General features: G+C 44.9%; 1 protein-coding gene across 2 annotated transcripts in view; it reads left to right on the top strand.

Moving 5' to 3' along the window:
- The window catches only part of SLC12A1 (solute carrier family 12 member 1), a 75,757-nt gene that overhangs the window by 25,877 nt on the left and 37,282 nt on the right, over positions 1-12,598 (top strand). For both annotated transcript variants that reach the window (XM_081888840.1, XM_081888841.1), the window contains 5 exons: positions 86-213; positions 4,423-4,507; positions 6,692-6,843; positions 10,292-10,399; positions 11,518-11,641. In XM_081888840.1, coding sequence (XP_081744966.1) covers positions 86-213; positions 4,423-4,507; positions 6,692-6,843; positions 10,292-10,399; positions 11,518-11,641 — 597 coding nt within the window. The remainder of the gene's footprint in view (positions 1-85; positions 214-4,422; positions 4,508-6,691; positions 6,844-10,291; positions 10,400-11,517; positions 11,642-12,598) is intronic.

Below are 12,598 nucleotides of genomic sequence, written 5' to 3'. Positions count from 1 at the left end.
TGAAAGGGGGTCCTGCAAGATATAGAATATCAGTCAGTGATACGGCTTCGAAACTTCACAGTGATTTTCCTCTTTGCCTTTGCAGCCTCCATATTTGCAGAAAACTTCGGACCAGATTTCAGAGGCGACGAAGGGTTTTTCTCTGTGTTTGCCATTTTTTTCCCTGCAGCCACTGGAATTCTTGCTGGAGCCAATATCTCTGGAGACTTGGAGGTAGGCACCAGCCCATGTTTTGCAAGCTGAGTTACAACATCTAGAACGTCCAACATCTAGAACTTCCGCTTGCATGCTTCCTGGCAAAACGGGTACAACACCTTTGGAATTTAGGGCTGTTTCCACACCACTACTATTTTCAGGAGGGATACAATAATAATAACACTAATAATAATTTTATTATTTATACCCCGCCCATCTGGCTGGATTTCCCCAGCCACTGTGGGTGGCTTCCAACAGAATATTAAAAATAAAATCAAACATTAAAAACTTCCCTAAAGAGGGCTGCCTTCAGATGATTTCTAAAAGTCAAATAGTGGTTTATTTCCTTGACATCTGATGGAAGGCCATTCCACAGGGCGGGCGCCACTACCAAGAAGGCCCTCTGCCTGGTTACCTGTAGCTTCACTTCCCACATTGAGGGAACCACCAGAAGGCCCTCAGAGCTGGACCTCAGTGTCCGGGCTGAGCGGTGGGGGTGGAGTCGCTCCTTCAGGTATACAGGAATGAGGCCGTTTAGGGCTTCAGCGCCAACACTTTGAATTGGAATCGGAAACGTACTGGGAAGCAATGAAGGTCTTTCAGGACCGGTGTTATATGGTCTCGGCAGCCACTCCCAGTCACCAGTCTAGCTGCCGCATTCTGGATTAGTTGTAGTTTCCGGGTCACCTTCAAAGGTAGCCCCACATAGAGCGCATTGCCGTAGCCCAAGAGGGAGATAACTAAAGCATGCAATACTCTGTTGAGACAATCTGCGGGCAGGTAGGGTCTCAGCCTGTGTACCAGACGGCTGCTCTGGACACAGAATTGACCTACACCTCCATGGACAGCTGTGAGTCCAGAATGACTCCCAGGCTGCGCACCTGGTCTCTCTGGGGCACAGTTACCCCATTCAGGACCAGGGAGTCCCCCACACCTGCCTGCCCCGTCCCCCCAAACCAGTACTTCTGTCTTGTCAGGATTCAACCTCAATCTGTTAGTCTCCATCCATCCTCCAACTGCCTCCAGTCACACACTGGAAAATGCACAATTAGTGTTGATTTGGAGCTCATGTGCAGCAAACCTGCTTCCCCCAATGACGAGACTTTTTGTGATAAGGAAAGTGATGGGAAAATGCCACTGGGGAGTGTAGGATAACACTTCATTGACACAATGTCATCTGACCTCTCCACAAACAAACCAGAATGAACGCTCAATAAATAGCAAATGTTGTCTGGCTTTCCCACAAACGATTCAGGGCAGAGGTGCAAAGCAGACAATTTCTGCACATATTTCTGGACCCTCTAAGCTAAGCACCCCACTTGTATTATCTGAAGAAACAGCCAGCTACACAGATTTAACTACATTTGTCTTCCAGAAACGGACTATGAAATTTAAAAGGCCACTTCACTAACTCTAGAAGCAGAATATTAATGGAGCCATTATCAGGGTACTGCACATCGAAATGAGCTATGTAATTCCTATTGCCACAGCTTTGCTAATTCATAAAAACTCTACATGCGGCGGGCTTCCAATTTACAACTGGAGGCCCTAGAGGGAAATGCAGTGTTCCTTTCTCCAGAGTGACTTGGGTTAGCAAAAGTCCTTTTATTTCAGGCTTGTCCATCACACAGCTATGTCTTACATTACTACAAGGTGATTTGCACAAAGAGCTAACTTGCTAGCACTTGTCAAGTATCTTATACTGTGTAAGTTTTTTGGTGCAAGCACAGAAACATCTAAGATGCGAGCCATTTCGCCCCCCCTTTTTTATTTTACTCCTATTTGGTTATAAATACATTTTTCCACTCTTTGTGCTTCTGCGTTCTAAGCCTTTAGGGAATGGCATCTGGGCGCCTTTCTATTAAATGATGAAAGCGGTCGATTCTTACAGTCACATGTTGACTCCGGAAACTGCAGCCCACATTGACAAATACAGGACTTACAACCTTTCAAGTTAAGTCACGCGGGTAGCAACATGGGGAGCAAAAATGCGGGTGGAAATAATTTCCGCACGTATCATTATGCCTTACCGTTTTTAGGCAGTGCCAGCTTTCCACCAGTGTTTAGGTAAGCTAAACATACAAAATATGTTACCTGCAAGGTTTGGGAGGAAGTTGGTGGGCTTCCCTTTTTGACCTCCATTCCCCCCAGCCCCAATTTCCATGAAATCCACTCAGTGCCGGGAACATAGGAAGAGCATAAGAAGTTGCCTTTTTATGAGTCCATCTAGCTCAGTATTGTCTGCACTGACTGGCAGGCTTTCAGGTATGAAATTTTGCTTGGGTTACTTAAAAAGTACTCCCAGTGTCATTGAGAGCCAGTGTGGTGTAGTGGTTAAGAGCAGTAGACTCGTAATCTGGTGAACCAGGTTCGCTTCCCTGCTGCTCCACATGCAGCTGCTGGGTGACATTGGGCCAGTCACATTTCTCTGAAGTCTCTCAGCCCCACTCACCTCACAGAGTGTTTGTTGTGGGGGAGGAAGGGAAAGGAGAATGTTAGCCACTTTGAGACTCCTTTAGGGAGTGATACATCGGGATATCAAATCCAAACTTCTTCTTCTTCTTCTGGCTTGTAGTTTATACCAGAATCAAAAAGCTTGGAAGCTGAAACTGCCCAGTCCTAGTACCAGTGCTTTTTTCCTAGGGGTACACAGTGGTAGACATACCCCTAAACATTTTGTGAATCCCTGTACTTTTGTCCATTTATTGTATTTATTTTCCCCAGTTTGAACTATAAAATGGTGATTTTCTTGAGTCAAAATGAGAGTACCCCTAAACATTTTTTTAGAAAAAAAGCACTGCCTATTTATTACTTATTTATTTATTCAACTTATACACCACCCTATACCCGGAGGTCTCAGGGCGGTTCACAACAAGACCACAACATATAAAATCAAACCAAAGCAGAAACCCAGTAATGCCTAGTACCACCCAATCTGTCTCAATCGCACATCACTAGCATTGCTTAAAATTAGTAAAATAAAGCAGAACATTGGGAAAGGGAGGAAAAGTTCTTTCCTTACAGCGTCTTCACATTTACGATGGCTTAGGAGTCTAAGCCTAGGTGATGGGGCTTCTTCTTGTTATTGTTGTTAGATTTTATATACCTCCCTATACCCAGGGGTCTCAGGGCAGTTCACAAAATAAAATCAAGATATAAAACCACAAAATACACAATAAAAATTTAAAAAACACATTTTAAAAAGGCATGAGATGTAAATCGGATCAACCAAAGGCCTGGTTAAAAAGGAACATTTTTGCCTGGCACCAAAAGATGTATAATGAAGGCGCCAGGCAAACTTCCCGGGGGAGAGCATTTCACAGACTGGGAGCCACTGCAGAGAAGGCCCTGTTCTTGTGTTGCCACCTTCCAACCCTCTCGAGGAGGAGACACACGAAGAAAGCTCTCAGAAGATGATGTCAGGGTCCTGGTAGGTTCATATGGAAAGAGACAGTCCTTGAGGTATGGAGGTCCTGAGCCATTTCTCATGGCCCTCTCATGCAGGAGAGAGAGAGAGAGAGAGAGAGAGAGAGAGAGAGAGAGAGAGAGAGAGAGAAGGGGGAAGCAGCAAAGCTACAGGGGTTTAGCAGCAAACCACAATGTATTTTCCCTTGGCTAGCTATTAGCCTCTACCCTGCCCTTTGCTGAATGGAGGTGTGCAATGTGTTTTATACCCAGCAGTCTCTACCAGCCCTATGTGGAGATGCCAGGGATCACACCTTTTCTTCTCCTGTCATAGAATCATAGAATTGCACGGCTGGAAAGGACCCTGAGGGTCATTCTAGTCCAACCCCCTGCAATGTAGGAATTCTGCCCACAGCTGTCCCAGGGTAGGCTCGAACCACCAACCTTCTGGTTAACAGCCAGATGCACTGAACCATTACACCACTGGAAACCTGGGACCTTCTGCATGCAAAGCAGATGTTCTACTGCTGAGCTACTGCCCTTCCCCTAATTATGCCCAACTATGCCCATTAAACAGCACATTAACCATGTCCATATAAAACATCCCTGCACAAAATCTCCAAATTGCCTACACAATTTTAGACTTATTGTCACATTATCCCAAGGACAAGTAACTATTTTTTTTTTTTTAAAAATAGTATTTAAATTCTGTAACAGAACTGTTTGTGAACGCAAACATGCAGAGGATATGCAACCCTGTGTGTGTGTGTGTGTGTGTCTTTAATGACTATTCATTGCAGTCTTTTTATTGTAATATTCTAGGATCCACAAGCTGCTATACCCAAAGGAACTATGCTGGCCATTCTGGTTACAACGATTGCTTATGTAGGTGTAGCAATCTGTGCAGGTAAATAAGAAGCATATGTTTGCATTCTAATCCAGAGTAATTAATATTCTTAGGTACGTTTAAAGTCTTGTGCTCAGATCATCACTTACCCTCATTATTTGTTTATCTTATGGATTTTCTATATAGTAAAACAGATGTCTATTCGTAAGTAAAAACACATACTTGAAAACAACATTCCTCATTTCGCTGCATAGAATTGGATCAGCTGTGGATTGACAAATAGCTAAAGAGGCTACTTTTCTAGGAAAAGTTCAAGGAGTTGAACTATTCCACTGTGTTGAACTTGTGACTTCATCATATGGAGAGCTTCCACCAGTGCTTGGCTTACGGAAAACTACAAGCGCCATCAGAACGAGTTAGGAAAAATACTGTCAAAGAACAGTTCTCCTTCATCTTGCCTCTTCCTGTTTGCATCACTGCCATTAGGACAATCAGATGTGTTGATAAGACAAGAGAAACCGGTTCTGGTTTTCTCAAGGACTAGCTGATTGCCATCTTTGAAAGGAGGGAAGATAATTTTCCACAAGGCCGGATCAGCTGGCTACTTGCACGGCCAGGAGGAACTGAGAGCAGCTGTATTTGAATCCAGTCTTGGGATAAAAGTCTTCCAGCTTACAAGTCTTCCCTGTTAATGCTGGTGGTTTGAGCTGCAGCCTGTAGAGTAGCTAGCAGGAGTCCCTGCTCTGTTGACCAGATATAAGTAAGAAGAGCACCACTGGATCTAATCCACTATCCTGTTCTCACAGTGTCCAGCCAGATGCCTGTGGGAAGCTCACAAGCAGAACCTGAGTGCAATAGCGCTCTCCACCTTTCCCTGCAGTTCCCAGCAACTGGTATTCTGATGCAGACTGCCTCTGACAGTGGAACTTGAACATAGCAATCATGGTTAGCAGCCACTGATAGCCATCTCCTCCATGAATTTGCCTAATCCTCTTTTAAAGCCATCCAAGCAGGACATGAGCCGGACGTGGGTGGTGCTGTGGGTTAAACCACAGAGCCTAGGACTTGCCGATCAGAAGGTCAGCGGTTCGAATCCCCGCAACAGGGTGAGCGCCTGTTGCTCAGTCCCTGCTCCTGCCAACCTAGTAGTTTGAAAGCACTTCCAAGTTCAAGTAGATAAATAGGTACCACTCTGGTGGGAAGGTAAATGGTGTTTCTGTGCGCTGCTCTGGTTCACCAGAAGCGGCTTAGTCATGCTGGCCACATGACCCAGAAGCTGTACACTGGCTCCCTCGGCCAATAAAGCGAGATGAGCACTGCAACCCCAGAGTCGGTCACAACTGGACCTAATGGTTAGGGGTCCCTTTACCTCTACTAAGCAGGGTGTGAGGGTGACAGCCAAGGTCAGAAGGCCAGGCTCCTGGAATCTACCTAACCCAGCCAATCCAGAGTCTTTACCCTGCCTGCCAATTGAAAGGTGAGATGTTGTGCACTCCCATCTCCTTTCCATACCTGAAGAGGGCTCTGAGGACTGAGCTCACATTGGCTCCATGAGACATTCAGTGGCTGCTGACCACAATGACTATGCCCCACTGTTGGAGACAATCTTCTGAATACCAGTTGCTGTAAACCACAGGAGGGAAGAGTGCTCTTGCACCCAGATCCCACTTGCATGCTTCCCATAGGCATTTCGTTGGCCACTGTGAGAACAGGATGCTGCCCTGGCCTGATCCAGCAGGGAACTTCTGATGCTGTTATGTTCTCATTAGGTTGTGTCTCTGATACCTGGAGCCCATGATAGTTGCTTTGTGCAATTAGTGGCATGAGGGCAAGCTATCTGCACTATTTTTAAAATATAGCAGAACATGCTACATGATAGAACTTTCTATCATTCTCCAAGTCTTCTGTCTCATAAGTCTACGGTCCCCACTTCCTTTCAGGTTCTGCAAATGCCACTTAAGGTTAAGTAAATCCGTGTGGGTCAGGCACTGGGCATTTCCAAATTTCACACATGTCCTAGTTTGTTGAATGTACACTGGGCTTGAGCACAAAACGTAGAGCAGTAATAGCAGCACTTTAATGAATAGTGGCATTATTCGCAGTGATCAGAAGGAAACGGCGCCTACCGCCCCAAGATGATAGAGGTGGGAAAGCATTAAGCAATTGAAGATGTATGCGGCACGGTGAACGTATTCTCCCCCTGTCACAAGGAAGGGAAATAATAATATGCTGTTGTTTCCACAGCTGCTTGTGTCGTACGTGATGCTACAGGGAACGTCAATGATACAGTTGTATCCGGAATGAATTGCAATGGATCATCTGCTTGTGCCCTGGGCTATGATTTCTCCAGCTGTAAAACCCAGACATGTGATTATGGGCTGATGAATAATTTCCAGGTTCAAAAGAGCTCTAATTATGCAATTGGTATAATCATATGTGTGTTGTTCAACCGAGAAAGCTGCATACTATATATATAATAACACAAATGAACACAAGCGTAACCACACAGCAGAGTGTATTGTGTGGTTTTGCAATATCTCTGTTAACACCACAGCTAAGATACATGACCTGAAATGGGAGCCAATCCATTCTGCTGTTGATGTGGCAATTAACATACCCGGACAGTGTTTTACATACCACCTTACCTAAAAGGTCAGGAAGCAGAACTGTAGCATATGAGAGCCAGGGTGGCAGAAATCCCCTCTTAGCCATGGAGCTCCCTGGGCAACCTTGGGCCAGTTATTATCTCTTAGCGTAACCTACCTCGCAGGGTTGTTGGGAAAGTAAAATGGAGAGAGGACAGAACCATGTGTGCCACCTTGACCTCCTTGGAGCAAAGGTGGGATAGAAATGTACAGCTAGTAGTGGTATAAAATCATAAAGGTAAAGGTAAAGGGACCCCTGACCAATAGGTCCAGTTGTGACCGACTCTGGGGTTGCGGCGCTCATCTCACTTTATTGGCCGAGGGAGCCGGCGTACAGCTTCCGGGTCATATGGCCAGCGTGACTAAGCCTCTTCTGGCAAACCAGAGGAGCGCACGGAAACACTGTTTACCTTCCCACCAGAGTGGTACCTATTTATCTACTTGCACTTTGACGTGCTTTCGAACTGCTAGGTTGGCAGGAGCAGGGACCGAGCAACGGGAGCTCACCCCGTCGTGGGAATTCAAACCCTGACCTTCTGATTGTCAAGTCCTAGGCTCTATGGTTTAACCCACAGTGCCACCCACATCAAAATCATTTAATTGCAGAGTTGATGATAACAGCAGAATAGATAATAAAAGCCTAGATTGACAGATAGTCTGACCTGGCCTAAGACAGCTGCCTAGATTCCTTAGCAACATTCAATATTGGATGGTTTGTAAAGGCTCTAATGATCATGGCCCAGGATGTTTCTAACTAGAACCAGAAAGGCTCACCCTCTCTGAGGCCTGGACTATGCATGAACAAGCAGAATGTAGTGCAAAACCCAGACCAGTGGCGTAGCGTGGGGGGTGCAGGGGGGCCCGGCCGCACCGGGCGCAACATCTAGGCGTTAGGGTTAGGGTGCGCAAATCCATGGGTTAGGGGGCGCAAATCCACGGGTTAGGGGGCGCAAATCCACGGGTTAGGGGGCGCAAATTACTTGCCTTGCCCCGGGTGCTGACAACCCACGCTACGCCACTGACCCAGACATGTGATTATGGGTTGATGAATAATTCCAAGGTTCAAAAGAGTTCCAATTAGGCACCACCTAGAAAGAGCTTCACAACACAGCAACATGCATCTGCACTAAGAAGTAAACCTCACTTTTTCCAAATGGGAATCAGTTGCTTATAAGTGCGTGTACGATTGCAGACTTACTGCATGGCTTCAGAATGTTGTTGTAACTATCAGTAGGAGATGGCAGGATGGGGCAAAGGCACTTACCTGCCTTCCCAGCAGAGGAGTTACTATTCCTTGCTGGGAAGGGGAAGGGGAGGGTTGGGGAGGGCATTGTGGTGCAAATGCACAGGCAGAAGCACCAGATTGGCACCACTGGTGAGTTTGCACCACATTGTCCTCCTCGCTGCCTTGCCCCTCCAGGTAAGCAGCAGCAGCAGATCAGATGAGCACCTTTGAGAGCCAGTGTGGTGTAGTGGTTAAGAGTGATAGTCTCGTAATCTGGGGAACCAGGTTCGCGTCTCCGCTCCTCCACATGCAGCTGCTGGGTGACCTTGGGCCAGTCACACTTCTTTAAAGTCTCTCAGCCCCACTCACCTCACAGAGTGTTTGTTGTGGGGGAGGAAGGGAAAGGAGAATGTTAGCCGCTTTGAGACTCCTTAAAGGGAGTGAAAGGCAGGATATTAAATCCAAACTCTTCTTCTCTTCTTTGTCCCACCACAGATTGTATTAGATATGCACCCAAAGGAGTTCCAATTTGTACACAGAATCTCATGCTCCCCACAGCTTCTCAACTCACTGCAATTGGGGGGTGTAATTGTGCTTGTGTAAAAGGATGCCTGGGTTGTCATACTTCAAAAAGTAACAGGACACCCCAAAGGTTGTTGAACTTTTTTTAGGAAGACCCCAAAATAGTTGCCATTTTTTTAAAAAAATGCCATAAAAAGGCAATTTTTCAATTGACTTTCCTAAGACCCGCCACCTCACCTGAATTGAATGGGAAAAGGCAAGGCTCCTCACAAGTTCAGGTTCCGAATAGAAGCAAAGCAGAGCAATGGACCTACCTGTGTAAATTACATTCTAAATGATGCAGAACACAAAGACAAGCCACTCCATGAACAATGGTGTAAGCCTGGAAGCTCATTCTTTTAAACAATTTAAAATATATGTATTAGAAGCACGCACTTAGTAATTCTTTACACCTCCATCAAATATTGGTCTAACCAAAGTTAAATTATCTATCTGCCATTTTGGTTCTCCAGTTAGTAGCGTGGCAAAGACAACCTGAAGAGCTCTGCACCTTAAACAGTTACAAAACTGCTTCTGAAAAGTTGCTGACAGAAACTGCCCCTTAATCTATTGGCACATGCCATCTTTCAATATCTGAAGAATAAAGTCTGGGTTTGATATTATTACATGAAGGCTTCTATCTAGAGGACATGGAGATCACTCACTCTTTAAAATGTAGCAGACTTGTTCCTTGGAACATCTCGTTCTTAATATGATGCTGTTTCTGAATGGCACCATTTGCAAAAGAGATAAAAATTCTGCCTTTGGCTTCAGTGAGAGCAGGGCAGGCCTGAATTACAGAACAGTCTTCTCCATTACCAGCAAAATGGTTTTCTTGACGACAACAGTTAATTTGCTGTGCTGGGTACAGACTCATTGAGTTTTTAATGGGTGACTTAAAAGATAATAGAGAAGAGGTTGGAAAGGGTAGTACTAACATATAGGGAGGGACACGGGTGGCTCTATGGGTTAAAGCACAGAGCCTAGGACTTGCTGATCAGAAGGTCGCGGTTCGAATCCCCGCGATGGGGTGAGCTCCCGTTGCTCGATCCCTGCTCCTGCCAACCTAGCAGTTAGAAAGCACGTCAAAGTGCAAGTAGATAAATAGGTACCACTCCGGTGGGAAGGTAAACGGCGTTTCCGTGTACTGCTCTGGTTCGCCAGAAGCAGCTTAGTCATGCTGGCCACATGACCCGGAAGCTGTACGCTGGCTCCCTTGGCCAATAAAGTGAGATGACTGCAGCAACCCCAGAATCGGCCACGACTGGACCTAATGGTCAGGGGTCCCTTTACCTTTTACCTTTAACATATATTACCATCAATACGGCAACAGGAAACATTGGGATGTTGTGCTTGAACCCTTGCTTACATGAGCTTCATGGCTTTCATGTTTGTGTGTTTCCCCCAAAAAAGGTCATGAGCATGGTTTCAGGTTTTGGTCCTTTAATCACTGCCGGAATATTTTCTGCAACCCTTTCGTCAGCCCTCACTTCGCTTGTTAGCGCGCCCAAGGTTTTCCAGGTAAGGCCAAAAGCACAGTCTCTCTTGTTCTTTGTTTTCGTGTAAGCAGTTGGTCCACATGCATGAGAATGCCTTGCACAACTTTTTTTTTTAAAGAAAAGCTTCCTCCCCATATCCTTAGCTGCCACAACATTGAACCAGCTGGGTCCGATACACAGAGTTAGGGCAATGAATGGTTGCCACATGGCCGTTGTTGCGGGCTGAACAACTTGAACAGATGCTGTACCTATTCGATTGCCAGCCAAATCCAGGTTTACAATAAGGTACTCTTGGAAAAGATGTAGGCTTCCCACCCCACTGTGATGAAATTGAGGGCCAATTCTTACATTACCAGAACAGTATGCTTTTGCCATTTCTACATACCGTATTTTTCGCTCCATAAGACGCACCTGACCATAAGGCTTTTTTAGAGGAGGAAAACAAGGAAAAAATATTCTGAACGAAACAGTGGATGTATGATTTTTGTGGTTCATACTGTGGCCACAGACATGATATGTGAGTTTGGTGATCAGCTGCTCAGCGGCTTTGTGTCAACACGCCCTTCCCTCTTGTTTGCCTTAGTGTCTTTTCCTTAGCTGGAGCAGTATTTTGCTCCTTCTTTTCTTCTAATTTCTCTCCTCATTGTTTAATGTTCCTGTCTCCTCTCCTTGCAAGTTCTCTATCTTTACCTCCCCCCTCCCAGGCAGCCTCCTTTGTTGCTAGAGACCCTTATCTCCCCTCCCGATCGCTTGCTGATCAGCTTTGTTTCAACCTCTCCTTCCCACTTTCTAAAAAAAGAAAGAAAAAAGCACGATCTGCTTTTTGCCCCTTGGTAATTCGGCTCCAGGGACCACGCATTCGCTCCATAAGACGCACAGACATTTCCCTTTACTATTTAGGAGTAAAAAAGTGTGTCTTATGGAGTGAAAAATACGGTAGTTGCATCCCATACCATGGTAATTTCTGAAACCAATTATGCTGGCTCCCAGGAAAGGGCAGTGCTGGAGTTAATGTGTCATTTATCCCTCCAACCCATCCCTGTGTTTTACATTTCACATTTGAAGTAACTTTTCTGTTGCATTCAACACACCCACACACCCAACCCTACCTTTCTGAACTAAGTTCTGCTCTTTTGACAGGCTCTCTGCAAGGATAACATCTACCGAGCACTCCATTTCTTTGCCAAAGGATATGGCAAAAACAACGAGCCAATTAGAGGATACGTTCTGACGTTCATCATTGCCATGGCCTTTATTCTGATAGGTGCGTATATCACAAATAACACTTTTTCACCAATAGCTCCCCCCCCCCCTTTTATCAACCCTAAACCTCCTTTGGAACCATTTCAGAAAATGTTATTTCATATATATTCTTTATTGAGTTTTTAATTTAATTAATTGTACAGATATTCCATTCTTTCTTCGAGACAGATTAAATTACACACACAAATAACCAAAATAATACGACATCTGATAATACTGTCACATTAATTCTTAAGTCTTAAAGTCTTAAATTCTTTGAATATGACTTCCCTCCACCTCATTGCGGCTCCTTACTTCTTCATTATCTTTATGACTATGTCCTTATTTTCCTTTAAATCACTTATCTTACATAGTATACATTATCTATCTGTGATCTTTACAGTGGTACCTCAGGTTACATACACTTCAGGTTACATATGCTTCAGGTTACAGACTCTGCTAACCCAGAAATAGTACCTCGGGTTAAGTACTTTGGTTCAGGATGAGAACAGAAATCGTGCTCCGGCAGCACGGCAGCAGCAGGAGGCCCCATTAGCTAAAGTGGCGCTTCAGGTTAAGAACAGTTTCAGGTTAAGTACGGACCTCCAGAACGAATTAAGTACTTAACCTGAGGTATCACTGTATTTGCAAATTTTAATTGGAACACATTAAAGTTTTTGTTTAGGAACAATGTTTTTCCAAATACCTTCTGTAACAATCCCGCTCCTTTTAAATTTTTTTGTTTGACTGATTCCTGATTACCTCTGTCATTTTTGCTAGTTCCAAGTATTTGCTTAGTTTAATTTGCCATTCTTCCTTCGTACGGATTTTCTCCCCCTTCCAATTTTTAGCAATCAGCATTCTCGCTCCTGTTGCTGCGTATGAGAAAACCCTCCTCTTATCATTTGGAATGTAAATTGTCAAAATGCCTAGAAGAAAGGCTTCCATTCTTTTTCACAAATGTTGGTTTAAATATCCC

The sequence above is a fragment of the Podarcis melisellensis genome (assembly GCF_964234715.1).
Source record: "Podarcis melisellensis genome assembly, chromosome: 14".
In the NCBI taxonomy this organism is placed as follows: Eukaryota; Metazoa; Chordata; class Lepidosauria; order Squamata; family Lacertidae; genus Podarcis; species Podarcis melisellensis.
The sequence above is the reverse complement of the archived record's forward strand: the minus strand, read 5'-3'. Positions and strand labels throughout refer to the sequence as shown.